At 43.7% G+C, this 23,111-nt stretch overlaps 1 protein-coding gene across 1 annotated transcript in view; it reads left to right on the top strand.

The window, feature by feature from the left end:
• LOC126109594 (F-box/LRR-repeat protein 7-like) overlaps nucleotides 1-23,111 on the top strand; it is a 135,748-nt gene that overhangs the window by 78,459 nt on the left and 34,178 nt on the right. Inside the window, exon 5 of the mRNA XM_049914634.1 lies at nucleotides 6,397-6,582. Coding sequence (XP_049770591.1) covers nucleotides 6,397-6,582 — 186 coding nt within the window. The remainder of the gene's footprint in view (nucleotides 1-6,396; nucleotides 6,583-23,111) is intronic.

Genomic DNA, 23,111 nt, shown 5'->3' with positions numbered 1-23,111 from the left:
GCGTGCGAATCACGATGTCGTGCTACAAGATGGCTGATTAGAGCCAACCAGCTGTGTCTATAAAACGATGCCGCTGAACTGTCGAATACTGTAGCTGGAGACTAAGTCTACAAAATTAGCATTACTTAGGAAAAAAAAACTAATAGGAATGCTGTGCATGAAATTTACTAACGGAGGAATCTTCATGGAGAATTTCATAATTTATATCATCAACTACGAAGATCACCATACACATTCTTCGAATACACGTGAATGAGCAGAAGAGTGTTCAACTATCTTATCATAAATATGGATGATTTTTTTACAAGATCAAGAACTTTTAACAGCCAGTAAATGCAGAAGAATGACTGACTACATCACTAACTACCCTAAATGCACGAATAAATGCACTGATTGCTAATCAGTATCAATAGCTAGCTGTGGTGTAGTTGTAGCATTACGGTTTGTGATTACGTGCTTTGGAAAGGTCCCAGTTTCGGTTCCAGGCTCTTAAGTTTTAACTGACTCAGTTACAATTCTGTATACAAAGTTTTCAAAAAGTGTGTGAATGCCTAAGAGGCCAAACTGCTGACATCATCAGTCCCTACAAAGTTTCATGTATACTATTTACACTGCATTGCTAAGTATATTTTTAAGGTCTTTAAGTGTATACTCACCTATCCCAGTATATCAAACAAATTTAATTCCTAATAAATTACAATGAACCATGAAATTTTACAGATATTTGATGTTTCAAACGTAATTCATCAGCAGTCAGTGTTAAGGTCAAGCATCTCTATTCATCTAAATAGTCTGTAAAAGAACAGCATACAAAATTTTTGAAAATAAAGTCAAATGTTTGTCTAAATGTATGAAATAAAAAATTATTAGGGAAATGTTAGATGCACCTCATTTTCTGTTCATGGTTTTGAGTATCATTCAAAGCCACATGGAATGTTTCTCTGATTTACTTATTTCTTTTACGCAAATCATTTCATAAAATATTTGATAATTTCTTTCAATTTTTTATTTTCAAGTTTTATTCAGTTCTACTGACTCCTCGGTTGCCTTCCTAACTTACTGATTCAAAGGAAGCCTTTTTGACATTTAAATACCACACCAATGAATCCTTCTATGTGCAAAATAGCTAGGCGTTGAACAGATGAAATTTTTGACACTTCATTTACATAGCTTGGCAGCAGCTTTTCATAAAATATTTAAATTTTTTGTCAACTCACTAATTAAGGTTTTGTTAATTACCCAGATTACTTTGAAGCAGTTAAATATTTTCATGCAAAACTAGACCTCACGTTGGTCTATCTGATACCTCGTTTACCTGTTTCTCTCTTTGTTTGGACAAAACCTCATGTAATTTATAGGGAGTCTTGTTTTCACTCTGCTCATGCATTTGCAAAAACATATCAAGTGTTAATCATACGATAAAGTATTCCTTACTGTGTGCTGTCATTTCCAACAATCACCGTTTCGATATCTTGAACTGTTTATGAGATACGACGATTTTTATGACCACTCAATTCCCGAAGCGGAGGAAAGATACGGATGCGCTGCGAGTGACCCGTCCACAGATATAACAACCAATATCTCAAGAATGAAAAGAGATATCATTCAGGTCTCAACTTTAAACACAGTTTAGATATATTGGTTACATTTCATACGCAATAATGTATGGCCTTAAGTGAACTATACAGAAAGTCTACGCAATGTGATTTTACCTCTGCAAATTCCTAAAAATTTTGTGCAGCACAGTAACTATGACAAAAACAGATTCAGACCTACATCTACATCTACATCTACATCTATACTCCGCGAGCCACCTTACGGTGTGTGGCGGAGGGTACTTATTGTACCACTATCTGATCCCCCCTTCCCTGTTCCATTCACGAATTGTGCGTGGGAAGAACGACTGCTTGTAAGTCTCCGTATTTGCTCTAATTTCTCGGATCTTTTCGTTGTGATCATTACGCGAGATATATGTGGGCGGTAGTAATATGTTGCCCATCTCTTCCCGGAATGTGCTCTCTCGTAATTTCGATAATAAACCTCTCCGTATTGCGTAACGCCTTTCTTGAAGTGTCCGCCACTGGAGCTTGTTCAGCATCTCCGTAACGCTCTCGCGCTGACTAAATGTCCCCATGACGAATCGCGCTGCTTTTCGCTGGATCATGTCTATCTCTTCTATTAATCCAACCTGGTAAGGGTCCCATACTGATGAGCAATACTCAAGAATCGGACGAACAAGCGTTTTGTAAGCTACTTCTTTCGTCGATGAGTCACATTTTCTTAGAATTCTTCCTATGAATCTCAACCTGGCGCCTGCTTTTCCCACTATTTGTTTTATGTGATCATTCCACTTCAGATCGCTCCGGATAGTAACTCCTAAGTATTTTACGGTCGTTACCGCTTCCAATGATTTACCACCTATGGCATAATCGTACTGGAATGGATTTCTGCCCCTATGTATGCGCATTATATTACATTTATCTACGTTTAGGGAAAGCTGCCAGCTGTCGCACCATGCATTAATCCTCTGCAGGTCTTCCTGGAGTACGTACGAGTCTTCTGATGTTGCTACTTTCTTGTAGACAACCGTGTCATCTGCAAATAGCCTCACGGAGCTACCGATGTTGTCAACTAAGTCATTTATGTATATTGTAAACAATAAAGGTCCTATCACGCTTCCTTGCGGTACTCCCGAAATTACCTCTACATCTGCAGATTTTGAACCGTTAAGAATGACATGTTGAGTTCTTTCTTCTAGGAAATCCTGAATCCAATCACAAACCTGGTCCGATATTCCGTAAGCTCGTATTTTTTTCATTAAACGTAAGTGCGGAACCGTATCAAATGCCTTCCTGAAGTCCAGGAATACGGCCTCAATCTGCTCGCCAGTGTCTACGGCACTGTGAATTTCTTGGGCAAATAGGGCGAGCTGAGTTTCACATGATCTCTGTTTGCGGAATCCATGTTGGTTATGATGAAGGAGATTTGTATTATCTAAGAACGTCATAATACGAGAACACAAAACATGTTCCATTATTCTACAACAGATTGACGTAAGCGAAATAGGCCTATAATTATTCGCATCTGATTTATGACCCTTCTTGAAAATGGGAACGACCTGCGCTTTCTTCCAGTCGCTAGGTACTTTACGTTCTTCCAGCGATCTACGATAAATTGCTGATAGAAAGGGGGCAAGTTCTTTAGCATAATCACTGTAGAATCTTAAGGGTATCTCGTCTGGTCCGGATGCTTTTCCGCTACTAAGTGATAGCAGTTGTTTTTCAATTCCGATATCGTTTATTTCAATATTTTCCATTTTGGCGTCCGTGCGACGGCTGAAGTCAGGGACCGTGTTACGATTTTCCGCAGTGAAACAGTTTCGGAACACTGAATTCAGTATTTCTGCCTTTCTTCGGTCGTCCTCTGTTTCGGTGCCATCGTGGTCAACGAGTGACTGAATAGGGGATTTAGATCCGCTTACCGATTTTACATATGACCAAAACTTTTTAGGGTTCTTGTTTAGATTGTTTGCCAATGTTTTATGTTCGAATTCGTTGAATGCTTCTCTCATTGCTCTCTTTACGCTCTTTTTCGCTTCGTTCAGCTTTTCCTTATCAGCTATGATTCGACTACTCTTAAACCTATGATGAAGCTTTCTTTGTTTCCGTAGTACCTTTCGTACATGATTGTTATACCACGGTGGATCTTTCCCCTCGCTTTGGACCTTAGTCGGTACGAACTTATCTAAGGCGTACTGGACGATGTTTCTGAATTTTTTCCATTTTTGTTCCACATCCTCTTCCTCAGAAATGAACATTTGATGGTGGTCACTCAGATATTCTGCGATTTGTGCCCTATCACTCTTGTTAAGCAAATATATTTTCCTTCCTTTCTTGGCATTTCTTATTACACTTGTAGTCATTGATGCAACCACTGACTTATGATCACTGATACCCTCTTCTACATTCACGGAGTCGAAAAGTTCCGGTCTATTTGTTGCTATGAGGTCTAAAACGTTAGCTTCACGAGTTGGTTCTCTAACTATCTGCTCGAAGTAATTCTCGGACAAGGCAGTCAGGATAATGTCACAAGAGTCTCTGTCCCTGGCTCCAGTTCTGATTGTGTGACTATCCCATTCTATACCTGGTAGATTGAAGTCTCCCCCTATTACAATAGTATGATCACGAAACTTCTTCACGACGTTCTGCAGGTTCTCTCTGAGGCGCTCAACTACTACGGGTGCTGATGCAGGTGGTCTATAGAAGCATCCGACTATCATATCTGACCCACCTTTGATACTTAGCTTAACCCAGATTATTTCACATTCGCATTCGCTAATAACTTCACTGGATATTATTGAATTCTTTACTGCTATAAATACTCCTCCACCATTGGCGTTTATCCTATCCTTGCGGTATATATTCCATTCTGTGTCTAGGATTTCGTTACTGTTCACTTCCGGTTTTAACCAACTTTCCGTTCCTAATACTATATGCGCACTATTTCCTTCAATAAGAGATACTAATTCAGGAACCTTGCCCTGGATACTCCTGCAGTTTACCAATATTACGTTAACTTTTCCTGTTTTTGGTCTCTGAGGACGGACGTTCTTTATCAACGATGATAATGTCCTCTCTGGTAAGCCGTCAGGTATTTTATCGTTTCGCCCAAGGGGGGGTCCCTCTAACCTAAAAAACCCCCGTGTGCACGCCACACGTACTCTGCTACCCTAGTAGCTGCTTCCGGTGTGTAGTGCACGCCTGACCTGTCTAGGGGGGCCCTACAGTTCTCCACCCAATAACGGAGGTCGATGAATTTGCAACCATTATAGTCGCAGAGTCGTCTGAGCCTCTGGTTTAGACCCTCCACACGGCTCCAAACCAGAGGACCGCGATCGACTCTGGGCACTATGCTGCAGATATTAAGCTCAGCTTGCACTCCGCGTGCGATGCTGGTTGTCTTCACCAAATCAGCCAGCCGCCGGAAGGAACCAAGGATGGCCTCAGAACCCAAGCGGCAGGCGTCATTCGTTCCGACATGTGCTACTATCTGCAGCCGGTCACACCCAGTGCGTTCAATAGCTGCCGGAAGGGCCTCCTCCACATTACGGACGAGACCCCCCGGCAAGCACACCGAGTGCACACTGGCATTCTTCCCCGACCTACCCGCTATTTTCCTGACACAGATGCACAGATATCAAGCTATAAGATGTGGAAGAATCAAATTTTTTCACTGAATACTTTTCTTAAAATTGTCACGCGTACTTCAGCGACAAGATTCAAACACGTTTGAATTCAAATGTCACCAGTTGCAGCGGGAGACAGGCAGCGACACAGATGCTGCCCTGCTAGGACACTTTCGTAACTACACTTGTGGTTGTGTTTTGTCACCTGAAGCTGTCGCGCGCTGTCGGTCATTTCTTTTGCTTATGTAGGACTTGGCCTTAGAGAAGGTAGTGGGTCTAATCAAGAGAATGCTTACACTACAATTGTCTCCCCACTTCTGGAGTGTTGATCAGTGGTGTGGAATCGCCATCAGGTAGGGCTGGCGGAGGACATCGAAAAAGTTCAGTGAAGGGCAGCTTGTTTTGTATTACTGCAAAATAGGGGAGAAAGTGCCACAAATGAGATGCGAAGTGGGGTGGCAATCATTAAAGCAGAGATGATTTTTGCTGGAGCAGGATCTTTCATGAAACTTTAATCACCAAAATATTTTGTTGGCACCCTTGTATATAGGGAGGAATTATAATAATAAAATGAGAGAAATCGAAGCTCACACATCAAGATTTAAGTATTCATTTGTCCCATGGGCTGTTTGAGAGTGGTACAGTAGAGAATTACCTTGAAGGTGTTTTGACGAACCCTATCCCAGGCACTGAATTGTGAATTGCAGAGTAATCATGTACATGCAGATGAATACATGTAAATAAAATTTCGAAAATTAAATGTCGTTATGAGAAGGATAGTTGCTACACACCATATAGCGGGGATGCTGAGTTGCAGATAGGCTTAGCAAAAAGACTGTCACAAAATGAGCTTTCAGCCAACAAGGCCTTTGTCAAAAATAAACACACACACACACACACACACACACACACACACACACACACAGATATATATGCACGCACGCACACAAATGCAACACACCACTCACGCAAAGATAAAACACACACACACACACACACACACACACACACACACACACACACACACACACACACGAGACTGCAGTCTCTGGTGTGTGTGTGTGTGTGTGTGTGTGTGTGTGTGTGCGTGTGTGTGTGTGTGTGTGTGTGTGTGTGTGTGTGGTGAGTAGCAACTATCCTTTACATAATACTGTTACATTCCATTCTGGATTTTTCCATTGTTTAAAAAATGAAATGTCATTTGCCAACAGGTGTGTTGTGACTCTGCTGAAACAGCATAACACTTCAGTTAGGAAACTGCGACTACTCCATTACAACGTGCCACGTGATATGGAGGCTGAGGTGTTCGAAGCTCTCGGTGATCTACACAATCTTCAAGAGCTGCGTGCTGAGCGGGTGTCTCCACACGTACCTGAAGTGATCTCTCTTGCATTTAAGTAAGCTACTTGTCATGAATACTATTTTAAGCATAAATCTTGTTAAGTATTTAGCACTGTTGCAGTATATATTCACAGAATTACATGCTCAGAGATGACCAGATATGGATGCAAGGAGTGTTTTCTATGTATGTATCATATTCCGAAAAGCATATGAGTCTGTACTGCACCTACACTTGTTAATGAAGGTACTATCACATGGGGTATCAACAGAATTTGTGACCAGATTGAGCTTGCAGCATGTTAGCTTAGGCAGATAGACATTGAGAGATATAGAAGTAACTTCAGGCATGGCACGGTAGTGTGTTGGGACAGTTGCTTCATATTGTGTATTAATGACTTCATGATGATGATGATGAGGATGATGATGAGGATGATGAGGATGATGAGGATGATGATGATGATGATGATGATGATGATGATGATGATGACACACACCCCCTGTCATCTTGAGGTGGGAAAAATCCCTGACCCCGCCGGGAATCGAATCCGGGACCCCGTGCACGGGAAGCGAGAACGCTACCGTGAGACCACGAGCGGCGGACAATGACTTCATAGACAATATTAATAGTAATTAAGCCCGGTATGTACAAGATCCCTTGCCACTGTGGGAAGGCTTATATTGGTCAGACAATCCGGACCATTCAGGACCGATGTGTTGAGCATCAGCGGCACACACAGCTGCTTCAACCTGAGAAATCTGTTAAGCAGGTGTTAATTGGTTACACGGCCGACACAAGTGACTTTTCCTAACAACACGTCACCTGCCGTGCTTGTTACCGTACCAGTTGGATGGTAGACAACTGAAAAACAGTGGGCTGGACAGATGAGTCCAATTTCAGTTGGTAAAAGCTGATGGTAGGGTTAGTGTGGTGCAGACTCCTCAAAGCCATGGCTCCAAGTTGTGATGATGATGATGATGTTTGGTTTGTGGGGCGCTCAACAGCGCGGTTATCAGCGCCCGTACAATTTCCCAACCTTTGCGCAGTCCAATTTCGCCACTTTCCTGGATGATGATGAAATGATGAGGACAACACAAACTCCCAGTCATCTCGAGGCAGGTGAAACTCCCTGACCCCGCCGGGAATCGAACCCGGGACCCCGTGCTCGGGAACTGAGAACGCTACTGCGAGACCACAAGCGGCGGACAATGGCTCCAAGTTGTCAACAGGGCACTATGAAAGGTGGTGGTGGTGGGTCCATAATGGTGTGGGCTTTGTTTACATGGAATGGGCTGGGTCCTCTGGCCCAACTGAACTGATCATTGAGTGGAAATGGTTGTGTTTGGGTACTGGAGACCATTTGCAGCCATTCATGGCCTTCACGTTCCCAACAGATGGTGGAATTTCTAGGGATGATAATGCTCCAAGTCACCGGACCACAATTGTTCACGATTGATTTGAGGTTCATTCTGGACAGTTTGAGTGAACGATTTGGTCACCCAGATTGCCTGACACACATGCCATCGAACATTTATGGGATGTAATCGAGAGGTCAGTTCTTGCACAAAATCCTACACTGGCAACACTTTTACAGTTACGGATGGCTATAGAGACAACACGGCTCAGTAGTTACAAGAGGGACTTCTAACGGCTTGTCGAGTCTGTGCCATATCAAGATACTGCCCTACACCAGGCAAAAGGAGATCTGACACGATATTAGGAGACATCGTATGGCTTTTGTCACCTCAGTGCATAACAAAGTATTGCATGATAAAATATGCACAAATATCCAGTCAGATTTTAATAAGATTTCAAAAAGACTAGCAGTTTGCTTCAAATGTTCATAAATGTAAAATTGTGCATTTCCAGGGTGTATACGACCCGGGACAACCGGGAGATCCGGGAAAAACCCGGGAATTTTTTCTTCCGGGAGAAAACCGGGAAAAACCCAGGATTTTTTAGAATTTCGGGATTTTTTCATTGTTTTAGTTTTCAGTTAAATTTTTGTAACATTGACCGGTAAAGCCAATACTCTAACAAAGGATATTACTGTATCTCGCTACTGCAGCAATAAAACTTGAAAGAGAGAAAAAAACGAAAACAAAACAAAGTTGCCAAGGAAATGTGCCATATACAACAACAAAACACAGTGCTCACACAAGCGTCTGCCAACAGCAAAATGTGTCAACGGCTTTAGGAAGACAATGCAATGCTTCATAACAGCAAATTGCCCCCGATGAGCGTGACGTCACAACGGCTTACAGTAGATTCACTTGAGCAGTTGCGAGCGAGCTCATGCGCATGCGCAGTTGAGTCGCGCATGAGTAGTACCTTCTGCTTTTTTGCTAGAACGCTACACTGGTAAGGACCAGTTGTACAGTCCCCGGCTAGCAGCCGCTAAATTTCTATTGTGGGAGCAGCGCAGAAAACGCGTTGTACAAACACGTAATAACGCTTAACCGGAGAAAAAATGCGGGATAACTAAAACGATGATTGTGGCAGGGTTAGTTAAGTTAACCGGAGTATAAGTTTTAACCCTGGCAGGAATTAACACAGAATTAGTGATGACAAGACTGTTAGAACAAGGAAGGAGAAGAAACGGGGACGTCACACAAATTATGGAAGAATATGACGACTCCAAATTTATATAACAATTTCGTACTACTGCTTCAGAAGCTAGAGCGTAAGAATGAAATGTGAAACTATTTCTTAACATGAAACTTTTTGCTTGTAGTAGGCCTAATAGGCATTTGATATTGGTACTTCATGATTGTATTCTCTCGTGTTATAAAAATGACCATTCGTGCCAAAACAGTGTCGATTATTCGGTGTGTGTTACAATTGCTGCAATATTAGGCAGACCTATTTCGTGACAAAATACACGTTTTAAATTGGTGAGAGATCTGGAGAATGTGCTGGCCAGGGCAGCAGTCAAACATTTACTGTATCCAGGAAGTCCTGTACATGACCTGCAACATGTTGCTGCACGTCAGACATCTTCCCAAAACGTGTTTGGTTCCCCGAGTTTCATTTTCTAAAGTGCCGGGAAATTCTACGCCCGTGTGTATAAGCATAACCATTCAAAAGACTGATAAGTTTTCCAGTTCTGAGGAAAAGTATACTCTCACTTAACACAGATAAACTGTATTTTCACCCGGGAGGAAATGTACTTTTAACCGGGAATTCCGGGAAAAATCGGGGAATTTTTTTTCCTCGTCCACGTATACACCCTGATTTCACAACATGAAAAAGTGTACTATGCTATGACTAGAATATGAAGCATGTTTTTTAAATAAGTACCATTTTGAAATTAAAAAAAGACATGCTAAGATATCTCAATAATTTTATTTTTACATGAAAACCTGTACCTTAATCTACTTTTCTACATAATTTCCGTCAATATTGAGGCACTTGTCATAACGTTGTACCAGTTTCTGAATATCCTCCTCATAGAAGTCTGCCGCCTGACTTGTTAACCACTGCATCACCACTGTTTTGATTTCGTCATCGTCTTGAAGACGTGGACCACCAAGGTGTTTCTTCAAGTGCAGGAACAGATGGTAGTCACTGGGTGCAAGATTGAGGCTGTACGGAGGATGATCTAGAGTTTCCCATCGAAAAGATGTGATGAGATCTTTGGTCTGATTCGCCACATGCACACGGGCATTGTCTTGCAGCAAAACGATGCCCTTACTCAACTTCCATAGACTGCTGCTTTGATTCTGGTGTGATGTAGGCCACCCATGTTACATCGCCCGTAACAATTTGGCTTAAGAAATAATCACCGCCATTGTGGTCCACTCAAGGAAAGTCAGTGCACTGTCTAAATGTTTGGTTTTGTGCACATCTGTCAACATTTTCGGTACCCAACGTGCGCTCAATTTTCGGTACTTCAAGTGCTCGGTCACAATGCCATACAAAACACTATGAGAAACATTAGGAAAGTCATCCCGTAAGGACGAAATCATAAAGCGTCTGTTTTCTCTCACCTTATTGTCCACTTCCTACACCGAACTTTCATTAACGACCAAAGGACGCCCACTCTGTTGTTCATCGCGCACATTTGTGCAGCCATCTTTAAATGCTCTCACCCACTTTCTTACCATTCTGTCACTCATAATGTTTTCTCCGTAAACTGCACAGATCTCATGATGAATATGGATTGCTTTTAGGCCTTTAGCACTAAGAAATCTTATAACAGCCCGTACTTCACAGTTGGCGGGACTCACAATTATCGGCCGCAACTTACACTCAGTACACAATGTAAACAAGGAAGAATCAGACTGTAATGGTGTCAGTGTGTAGACAACAGATGTAGGTACCCAGGTGCATGCACAGAACGCCGACCACAGCGCTGCAGCCGTGGTGTGGTGAAACGGTACTTACTTAAAAAACACACCTCATAGCAATGAGTCAGAACTTGATTCGAACTCATTTAAATACCTGGACAGAACAATTTGTGGGAATATGAGACGGATTGATCACTTAGGATGAGTCATAGTTAAAGCAGGTGGCAGAATTCTAGTCATGGATCGGATACTGGAAAAATGCAAGAAGCCTAAAAAGCAGATTGGTTATAAAGTACTGGTGTGACTGACCCATCCTGGGAGCTATACCGGATAGTATTATCATGGGAATTTGAATTTATACAGTGCAGGGCAGGACACGTGTTCATAGGTTTCATAGGTTTGTTTGGCTTACGAGAAATCGCAATGGAAAGATGCCAACTATGATGCAGAAGTTTCTAGAACTGGCACAAAATGAGGAGCATGGAAAAATATTACAACCACTTATACAGAGTGCTCCATTGATCGTGACTGGGCCAAATATCTCATGAAATAAGCGTCAAATGAAAAAACTACAAAGAATGAAACTCGTCTAGCTTGAAGGGGGAAACCAGATGGCGCTATGGTTGGCCTGCTAGATGCTGCTGCCATAGGTCAAGTGGATATCAACCTGTTTTTTTTTTTAAATAGGAACCCCCATTTTTTATTACATATTCGTGTAGTACATAAAGGAATATGAATGTTTTAGCTGGACCAATTTTTATCACTTCGTGATAGATGGCGCTGTAATAGTCAAACATATGGCTCACAATTTTAGACGAGTAATTAAAATGCAGAACGTAGGTACGTTTGAACATATTATTTCGGTTGTTCCAGTGTGATACATGTACCATTGTCAACTTATCATTTCTGAGAGCACATGCTGTTACAGCGTGATTACCTGTAAATACCACATTAATGCAATAAATGCTCAAAATGTTATCTGTCAACCTCAATGCATTTGGCAATACATGTAACAACATTCCTCTCAACAGCGAGTAGTTCACCTTCCGTAATGTTCGCATATACATTGACAATGCGCTGATGCATGTTGTCAGCTGTTGTCGTTGAATCACGACAGCAAATATCCTTCAACTTTCCCCACAGAAAGAAATCCGGGGACGTCAGATCCGGTGAACGTGTGGGCCACGGTATGGTGCTTCGATGACCAATCCACCTGTCATGAAATATGCTATTCAATACCGATTCAACCGCACGCGAGCTATGTGCCGGACATCCACCATATTGGAAGTGCATCGCCATTCTCTCATGCAGTCAAACATCTTGTAGTAACATCGGTAGAACATTACGTACGAAATCAGCATACATTGCACCATTTAGATTGCTATCGATAAAATGAGGGCCCAATTATCCTTCCTCCCATAATGCCACACCATACATTAACCCGCCAAGGTCACTGATGTTCCACTTGTTGCAGCCATCGTGGATTTTCCGGTGCCCAATAGTCCATATTATGCCGGTTTTCGTTACCACTGTTGGTGAATGATGCTTCGCCGCTAAATAGAATGTGTGCAAAAAATCTGTCATCGTCCCATAATTTCTCTTGTGTCCAATGGCAGAACTGTACATGAAGTTCAAAGTCATCGCCATGCAACCCCTGGTGCATAGAAATATGGTACAGGTGCAATTGATGTTGATGTACCATTCTCAACACCGACGTTTTTGAAATTCACCATTCTCGTGCAATTTGTCTGCTACTGATGTGCGGATTAGCTGCGACAGCAGCTAAAACACCTCCTTGGGCATCATCATTTGTTGCAGGTTGTGGTTGACATTTCACATGTGGCTGAACACTTCCTGTTTGTAACGTAACTATCTGGCGAACGGTCCAGACGCTTGGATGATGTCGTCGAGGATACTGAGCAGCATACGTAGCACATGCCCGTTGGGCATTTTGATCACAATAGCCATACATCAACTCGATATCGACCTTTTCCGCAATTGGTAAACAGTCCATTTTAACACAGGTAGTGTACCACGAAGCAAATACCGTCCGTACTGGCGGAATGTTGCGTGATACCATGTACTTATATGCTTGTGACTATTACAGCATCATCCATCACAAAATGAAAAAAGTGGTCCAACTAAAACATCCATATTTCTTTATGTACTACATGAATATGTAATAAAAAATGGGAGTTCCTATTTAAAAATCGCAGTTGATATCCGTTTGACCTATGGCAGTGCCATCTAGTGGGCCAACCATAGCGCCATCTGGTTTCCCCCTTCAAGCTACACAAGTTTCGTTCTTTCTAGTTTTTTCATTTGATGCTTATTTCGTGAGATATTTGGCCCAGTCCCTATCAATAGACCACTCTGTATATTGTTTTTACAAATACAGAACAGACTAATTACTGTGTGCACAAAGATATTTAAGCAGTCCTCTGTACGTGAATGGAACAGGAAGAAGCCCTAATAAGTGTTAAAATGGAAGTATCCTCTGGCATATACTTCCATTGTTTTCTGAGTATAGATGTAAGTGGAATTGTAGATTTAAATATGACAGTTAAAGTGCTGCGGTCGGTGATCCACGGATACATTCTGATACCTAGAACTGGCTTACTACTGGCAGTGATGTGAAGAAAGCATTTGTCAGTGTTTAGCTTTCTTATTAAAAATGCCTCATGTTAATTGAAAACCCCACCACATATGACACATGGACAGAGATTCACTTTCTGTGAGCAAAAGTCACGAAAAGTCTCAAAAATGATTGGCAGATTACTGTTCTTTATGGAGAAAACTCATGGAGAAGAAATAAAAACTTTGAGGTTCGCTGATGACATTGTAATTCTGTCAGAGACAGCAAAGGACCTGGAAGAGCAGCTGAACGGAATGGACAGTGTCTTCAAAGAAGATGAACATCAACAAAAGCAACATGAGGATATTGGAATGTAGTTGAATTAAATGAGATGATGCTAAGGGTATTAGATTAGGAAATGAGACTCTTAAAGTAGTAAATGAGTTTTTCTATTTGGAGAGCAAAATAACTGATGATGGTCGAAGTAGAGAGGATATAAAATGTAGACTGGCAATGGCAAGGAAAGCATTTCTGAAGAAGTGAAATTTGTTAACATCGAGTATAGATTTAAGTGTCATGAAGTCGTTTCTGAAAGTATTTGTATGGAGTGTAGCCATGTATGGAAGTGAAACATGGACGATAAATAGTTTACACAAGATGAGAATAGAAGCTTTTGAAATGTGGTGCTACAGAAGAATGCTGAGGATTAGATGGGTAGATCACATAACTAATGAGGAGGTATTGAATAGAATTGGGGAGAAGAGGAGCTTGTGGCACAACTTGACTAGAAGAAGGGATCGGTTGGTAGGACATGTTCTGAGGCATCAAGGGATCACCAATTTAGTATTGGAGGGCAGTGTGGAAGGTAAACATCGTAGAGGGAGACCAAGAGATGAATACACTAAGCAGATTCAGAAGGACGTAGGTTGCAGTAAGTACTGGGAGATGAAGCTTGCACAGGATAGAGTAGCATGGAGAGCTGCATCAAACCAGTCTCTGTACTGAAGACAACAACAACACGGAGAAAACACTTAGTGACGGAGTAGTAAGAAAAGGGTCAGAGAATTAAAGATGGCCGTACTAATGATTATGAGCAGACCACCATTGGAACTCGAGGGGTAGATTGAGTAACTAATGTAGTAGTGCATCATCAGATTTGTGAGAGAAGAACTTTGTGGTACAATTTGACTAAAATAAGGGATAGGTTGTGAGGACAAGCCCTAGGGGTTTCAAGGAACAATAAATTTTGCAATGCAGAGGAGTGTGGGGAGTAGAAATTGTAGAGGGAGATGAGACACAAATCAAGTAAGCAGCTTCAAGTAGATGTCGGTTGTTGTGGTTGTGCAGAGGTGAAGGACTTGCAAAGAGTAGACTAGCATGAAGAACCACACCAAGCCAGTTTTCAGACTGCTCTGTACGAGGTCTGTTCAAAAAATTCTACACTACTGGCCATTAAAATTGATACACCACGAAGATGACATGCTACAGATGCGAAATTTAACTGACAGGAAGAAGATGCTGTGATATGCAAATGAATAACTTTTCAGAGCATTCACACCTACAACGTGCTGACATGAGGAAAGTTTCCAACTGATTTCTCATACACAAACAGCAGTCGACCGGTGTTGCCTGGGTGAAACATTCTTGTGATGCCTTGTCTAAGGAGGAGAAATGTGTACCATCACGTTTCCGACTATGATGAAGGACGGTTTGTAGCCTATCGCGATTCTGGTGTATCGTATCATAACATTGCTTCTCGCATTGGTCGAAATCCGATGACTGTTAGCAGAATATGGAATCGGTGGGTTCAGGAGGATAATACAGAATGCCGTGCTGGATCCCAATGGCCTCGTATCACTAGCAGTAGAGATGACAGGCATCTTATCCGCATGGCTGTAACGGATCCTGCAGCCACATCTCAATCAACAGATGGGGATGTTTGCAAGACAACAACCATGTGCACGAACAGTTCGACGATATTTGCAGCAGTGTGGATTATCGGCTTGGAGACCATGGCTGTGGTTACCCTTGACGCTGCATCACAGACAGGAGCGCCTGCGGTAGTGTACTCAATGATGAACCTGGGTGCACGAATGGCAAAACATTTTTTTTCAGGTGAATCCAGGTTCTGTTTAGAGCATCACGATGGTCCTCCGTGTTTGGCGACATCGCGGTGAACGCACATTGGAAGCGTGTATTTGTCATCACCATACTGGTGTATCACCCGGCGTGATGGTATGGGGTGCCATTGATTACATGTCTCGGTCACCTCTTGTTCGCATTGACGGCACTTTGAACAGGTGACATTACATTTCAGATGTGTTACGACCCGTGGCTCCACCCTTCATTCAATCTCTGCAAAACCCTACAATTCAACAGGATAAAGCACAGCCGCATGTTGCAGGTCCTCTACGGGCCTTTCTGGGCACAGAAAGTGTTTGACTGCTGCCATGTCCAGCATGTTCTCCAGATCTCTCACCAATTGAAAACGTCTGGTCAATGGTGGCCGAGCAACTGGCTCATCACAATACGCCAGTCACTACTCTTGATGAACTGTGGTATCGTGTTGAATCTGCATGGGCAGCTGTACCTGTACATGCTATCCAAGCTCTGTTTGACTCAATGCCCAGGCGTATCAAGGCCGTTATTACGGCCAGAGGTGGTTGTTCTGGGTACTGATTTCTCAGGATCTATGCACCCAAATTGCGTGAAAATGTAATCACATGTCAGTTCTAGTATAATATATTTGTCCAATGAATACCCATTTATCATCTGCATTTCTTCTTGGTGTAGCAATTTTAATGGCCAGTAGTGTAGAACTTTTCGACAAAATTTTTCTACAGTTACCTTCTACTTACTGTGTATGGTCCCCTTCGAAATACTGTCCTCAACAATTTATGTACTGCTCCTGATGCTGTGTCCAGTTCCAGAATTTGTCTCAGTACACCTCTTGTCAGATTGCGCAAAGCACTGTCTGCGAATTTTCTTTTATCTCGTCTGTTGCAAATGTTCGTCCTTTCAATGCATTTTGAACTTTACAAATAAAGAAAAATGTCCACAGGGGCCCGGTCTGGAGAGTACAGAGGATGAGGCAGCACAACGATTTTGCTTTTTGTGCAGTAGTCACGCACCAACAGCAACAAATGCGTGGCTGTGTTATCGTGATGCGAGGGCCGCGAATTGTCTCACCACATTTCAGGCTGTTTCCTTCTCACATTTTGTCGCAGGTGTCGCAGCACGTCCCGATAGTAGCATCGATTAACAGTTTGTCCCTGTGGCACGAATTCGTGATGAACTAATCCTTCAAAGCAGGGCTTTGACATTTGATCTCACCTGATGAGCTTTTCTTTCTTTCTTTCATTCTCTTTTTTTTCCTTCTTCTTCTTGGGTGAACCTTCCCTGACCCATTGTGGAGGTTGAACCTCTGTCTCAACATCATAACCATAGGCCCATGTCCCATCACCAGTTATGATTATCTTAAGGGTCAACTCATTCTCGTTTGTGTAATCTAAAAGCTCTTCACACGTTGCAATGTGGAGGTATTTCTGGTATCGACTCGTGAGCTGTGGGATGAACTTGGTGGCAGCATTATGCATTCCAAGATGCTGTGTAAGGATTTTATGAGACAATCAGCCTGAAATGTTAAATTCTTCTGAAATCTTCGATTGGCATGCACAATTTTGTTGACATTCCTAACATGGCATCATCAGTAGGTGTCAGAGGGCGTTCTCAATGAGGGTCGTGTTTAATTTCTGTCTGGCCATTTTTAAACTGTGTGAACCATTCGTAAGACTGAATATGATTGAAGTACTCATCACTGTAGGCTCTCTCCATCATTAGGTGTGTCTCTGTAAAGGTTTTCTTGAGTTTCATACAAAATTGGATACGGGTACATTGCTCCCCTAACTGTGCCATCTCGAAATTCTCGAACTGTGTGACTCAGCATTCTACTCACCACAGCACTGAACAATAACTGACATACAAAAATGAAACTTCTGGCAGTTACACATTAAACACAAGCACATGCAGTGATGCCAACTGCATTTCACTCCAATTCACTCCATTTCACTAAATTACAAGTGTTCTGAAATTTTTTGAACAGGCCTCATACATCAAGAACAAACAGAACAAAAGGAAGAAAAGAGAAGGAAGAGAATGCAGTTAGCAGTCCACTTATGAAGATGGGAACTTTAATGCTGATAGTTTTTGTCGTTGTTGTTTTTATCGTTGTTGTTGTTGTTGTTGTTGTTGTTGTTGTTGTCTTTAGCCCAAAGACTGGTTTGATGCAGCTCTCCATGCTACTCTAGACAGTTTTTTTATTAACAACTAATAGAGAAAAGATAATGTGTCTCAAAGTTTTACAGTATTCACAGTAGTCAACAGAATTTTGTAGAAGCTGTTGTTAGCGATGTGATGATTGTGGTATAATTTTAGCCACATTACTTGTGTTGACAGTTTGAATGGTGCAGCCTGTGTCTGATGAGTCTCTATAACAGTTGTGGAGTTAATACCATGAAGTGGTTCCTTCATCTTAGGAATCAAGTTGAAAGTCACAACGGCTGAAGTTCAGGGAGTGCGACTGTTGTCAGAGGACTTTCTAGCGCCGCCGAGCAAACAAATTGGTCTCATATTTACAGGATGAGTTCTACAGAAAGAATCACCACTTTTCTGAGAGCTGGTCACGAGTTGTTTTCCAAAAATTGAACGGCAGTACAGTGCATTGCCTACGTGCTCTTGGGGAATGGTATACATCAGGATTAAACTGTCACAGTCCCACACTACAGCCACCATAATGTTCACATTGCCGAGATTCTGACAAACTTTCGATCGTCATGATGACCTGTAATGACACTATTGATTTGTTTTGTTTTCAGATGCGTCTTGTAAGGTTTGGCCCATGTATCATTCAGTGCAATGATAGGAAGTAAGAAAGCCTCTCCTTCATGAAACTTCCTGGCAGATTAAAACTATGTGCTGGACCAAAACTCGAACTCGGGACCCTTGCGTTTTGCGGGCAAGTGCTCTACCAACTGAGCTACCCAAGCATGACTCACGACCCGCATCCTCACAGCTTCAATTCTGCTAATACCTCATCTTCTACCTTCCAAACTTCACAGGAGCTCTTCTGCAAACCTTGTGAAATGCAAAGGTCTTGAGTTCGAGTCTCAGTCCGGCGCACAGTTTTAATCTGCCAGGAAGTTTCATGTCAGTGCACACTTTGCTGCAGAGCGAAAATCTCATTCTTAGGCCTCTCCTTCATGTTTGTAGCATTCCAGATGGATATAAGCAGAATCTCCTCGCAGCTTTCACATCCAGATACGGTAGCAAGCATGGTGCGCAATCACCGAGGACTGCCACAGTTGCAGTAAGGTACACAGTTATTAACAGCATGTGTAGTTCTGTATAAGAACGTGAAGAGCATCCAGTGTCATTAAGAATAGCACAAACAAATCCGCTAATGTGTAACCAGTTCCCAGTGCATATCTGAGCAATGTCTGTAGTGCAATGCATTCTGCCACGTCGAGCTCGCAGTGTGGCGCGACGAGTGGCATTACGGTGCCGTGGTGCGGAGATGACACGACGAAAAGGTGGTACGGTGAGGAGATGGAATAGTGTGGAGAGTCATCCATAGGGCAGTAAGGGAAGATATCTCGGGCTCGCAGCTCAGTGGAGTGAGTCGTGTTACATTGTCGTGACGTGCAGATGGCAATGCACGGAGATAGTTCGATGCCTAGATGACTCGATGCAGAGATGATGTGGCACAAAAATGGAAATGTGTGGAGGCTGTGAGGCACAGAGGCGGCACAGTGTGGTGATAGCTCGAAGTGGAGGTACCGCAGCACGGAGACGGCTCGATGTCGGAACGGCTCGAAGTGGAGATGGCACCATTCGGAGGGAGCTCGACATGGAGGGGCACGCCGCAGTGACTAATTGGCACAGTGACGGCTTGATACAGAGTTGTGTCAGTGCAGAATGGCAATGTAGGTGCGAGTGTGTGGGCCGATCTCGGTGAAGTTCCGACTGGTGGACTGTGAAGTGCAGCCGTATCTTGGCTCAGAACTGAGCCCAGTGTACTGCTGCCTGCTGGAGGATTTCTGTATGCCAAGTACAGGATAACTGTGGGAGAATGGCGATCACTTGACCTGTGGAGTGGACTGGTCCCACAGTAGCAGTGCTACTGTTTGCACGCTCCCCGGGAATGTGTCCCGTGGCACCTGCAATGATTGTTGTGTAAGCAGATCGTTTGTAAGTGATACCGCATCTACGACACGTGATGCCGTACGAATTTGTGAATAGTCTCGACAGAGGAATGCTTGAGGGCTGAGGGTAAGCAAACCCCTAGGATGCAGGCATTGTGCCAGAAGTAGCACGTGGCTGGCTAAATATAACGGCAGCCATTTCTGGATTTCAGTCAAATCGTGTGGGATCCACTGCGATCGAACTTTCCGTGTGCCTAGGCACTGTTTCAGAATGTGAAACACTGTCGTATGTGTTAATCCTATCTCTCGGGCCAGCTCACAAATTGCTCGGTGTCGATTGACGAGCACGCGGTAAGAGTAGACAGTACTTCACTTATACGGGTACAACCTGGTCGACGAATGTCTGCCACGCTTTTGGCCTACCCCATTGGAACCTTTCACCCAGACTTCTGTAAAGGGATGTGGATGCCTCGCAAGAATCTAGAGGACTTTAGTGAAACTGTCGTGCTATACATCCTCTAGCACAATTGGTTTGTGTCCAGCTCAGTTGTTTTTGTTTTGAAAAGATAGTGACACCACTACATCAAATCTTCCACTAAATGAGGCTCCATTCTCCTTGTAAGTGCACACGTGCATGGTGGTGGTCAGATGAATCCCTTTGTGCTGAGGTGAGATCGGTGTATGTAACTAACATATGGTATTTGGAACATAATTTGATTCTGTCATGTCTTGTCTCTGCTACAGTATTGCATCTCTACAGCAGTGCAGGTACTATTGAAGTTGTAACCTTTGTACCTCCATTTGACAAGAGAGTTGAATCCTCATGTGGGGCACACCATAGACCTGCTGTCTGTCAGGAGAGAGAAAATGACAAAATATGCAGAATACTCAGTTCAACATTATCGAACAGTGAACAGTGTGTGTGTGTGTGTGTGTGTGTGTGTGTGTGTGTGTGTGTGTCTGCAGAAGTGAACATTTACACTCCTGGAAATTGAAATAAGAACACCGTGAATTCATTGTCCCAGGAAGGGGAAACTTTATTGACACATTCCTGGGGTCAGATACATCACATGATCACACTGACAGAACCACAGGCACAAAGACACAGGCAACAGAGCATGCACAATGTCGGCACTAGTACAGTGTATATCCACCTTTCGCAGCAATGCAGGCTGCTATTCTCCCATGGAGACGATCGTAGAGATGCTGGATGTAGTCCTGTGGAACGGCTTGCCATGCCATTTCCACCTGGCGCCTCAGTTGGACCAGGGTTCGTGCTGGACGTGCAGACCGCGTGAGACGACGCTTCATCCAGTCCCAAACATGCTCAATGGGGGACAGATCCGGAGATCTTGCTGGCCAGGGTAGTTGACTTACACCTTCTAGAGCACGTTGGGTGGCACGGGATACATGCGGACGTGCATTGTCCTGTTGGAACAGCACGTTCCCTTGCCTGTCTAGGAATGGTAGAACGATGGGTTCGATGACGGTTTGGATGTACCGTGCACTATTCAGTGTCCCCTCGACGATCACCAGTGGTGTACGGCCAGTGTAGGAGATCGCTCCCCACACCGTGATGCCGGGTGTTGGCCCTGTGTGGCTCGGTCGTATGCAGTCCTGATTGTGGCGCTCACCTGCACGGCGCCAAACACGCATTCGACCATCATTGGCACCAAGGCAGAAGCGACTCTCATCGCTGAAGACGACATGTCTCCATTCGTCCCTCCATTCACGCCTGTCGCGACACCACTGGAGGCGGGCTGCACGATGTTGGGGCGTGAGCGGAAGACGGCCTAACGGTGTGCGGGACCGTAGCCCAGCTTCATGGAGATGGTTGCGAATGGTCCTCGCCGATACCCCAGGAGCAACAGTGTCCCTAATTTGCTGGGAAGTGGCGGTGCGGTCCCCTACGGCACTGCGTAGGATCCTACGGTCTTGGCGTGCATCCGTGCGTCGCTGCGGTCTGGTCCCAGGTTGACGGGCACGTGCACCTTCCGCCGACCACTGGCGACAACATCGATGTACTGTGGAGACCTCACGCCCCACGTGTTGAGCAATTCGGCGGTACGTCCACCCGGCCTCCCGCATGCCCACTATACGCCCTCGCCCAAAGTCCGTCAACTGCACATACGGTTCATGTCCACGCTGTCGCGGCATGCTACCAGTGTTAAAGACTGCGATGGAGCTCCGTATGCCACGGCAAACTAGCTGACACTGACGGCGGCGGTGCACAAATGCTGCGCAGCTAGCGCCATTCGACGGCCAACACCGCGGTTCCTGGTGTGTCCGCTGTGCCGTGCGTGTGATCATTGCTTGTACAGCCCTCTCGCAGTGTCCGGAGCAAGTATGGTGGGTCTGACACACCGGTGTCAATGTGTTCTTTTTTCCATTTCCAGGAGTGTAGATGATTATTGAAAGGTATAATTGTGTTCTCGCAGAAGGCTTCTTAAGGACCGAGCGAAATGGCACAGTGATCAGCACACTGGACTCACATTCGGGAGGACGACGGTTCAAACCTGCGTCCTGCCATCCAGATTTAGGTTTTCTGTGATTTCCCTATATCACTCCAGGCAAATGCCAAGATAGTCCCTTTGAAATCGTATGGCTGACTTCTTTCCCCGTCTACATCTACATCTACATCTACATCCATAATCTGCATGCCACCTGACGGTGTGTGGCGAAGGGTACCTTGAGTACCTCTATCGGTTCTCCCTTCTATTCCAGTCTAGTATTGTTCGTGAAAAGGAGGATTGTCGGTATGCTTCTGTGTGGGCTCTAATCTCTCTGATTTTATCCTCATGGTCTCTTCGCGAGATATACGTAGGAGGGAGCAATATACTGCTTGACTCTTCGGTGAAGGTTTGTTCTCGAAACTTCAACAACAGCCTGTACTGAGCTACTGAGCATCTCTCCTGCAGAGTCTTCCACTGGAGTTTGTCATCTCCGTAACGCTTTTGCGATTACTAAATGATCCTGTAACGAAGCGCGCTGCTCTCTGTTGGATCTTCTCTATCTTTTCTGTCAACCCTATCTGGTACGGATTCCACACTGCTGAGCAGTATTCAAGCAGTGGGCGAACAAGCGTACTGTAACCTACTTCCTTTGTTTTCAGATTGCATTTCCTTAGTATTCATCCAATGAATCTGTCTGGCATCTGCTCTACCGACGGTCATCTTTATATGATCATTCCATTTTAAATCACTCCTAATGCGTACTCCCAGATAATTTATGGAATTAACTGCTTCCAGTTGCTGACCTACTATATTGTAGCTAAATGATAAGGGATCTATCTTTCTATGTATTCGCAGCACATTACACTTGTCTACATTGAGATTCAATTGCCGTTCCCTACACCATGTGTCAATTCGCTGCAGATCATCCTGCATTTCAGTACAATTTTCCAATGTTACAACCTCTCGATATACTACAGCACCATCCGCAAAAAGCCTCAGTGAACTTCTGATGCCATCCACAAAGTCATTTATGTGTATTGTGAATAGCAACTGTCCTACGACACTCCCCT

This window comes from Schistocerca cancellata, chromosome 12 (assembly GCF_023864275.1).
Source record: "Schistocerca cancellata isolate TAMUIC-IGC-003103 chromosome 12, iqSchCanc2.1, whole genome shotgun sequence".
Lineage (NCBI taxonomy): Eukaryota > Metazoa > Arthropoda > Insecta > Orthoptera > Acrididae > Schistocerca > Schistocerca cancellata.
The sequence above is the reverse complement of the archived record's forward strand: the minus strand, read 5'-3'. Positions and strand labels throughout refer to the sequence as shown.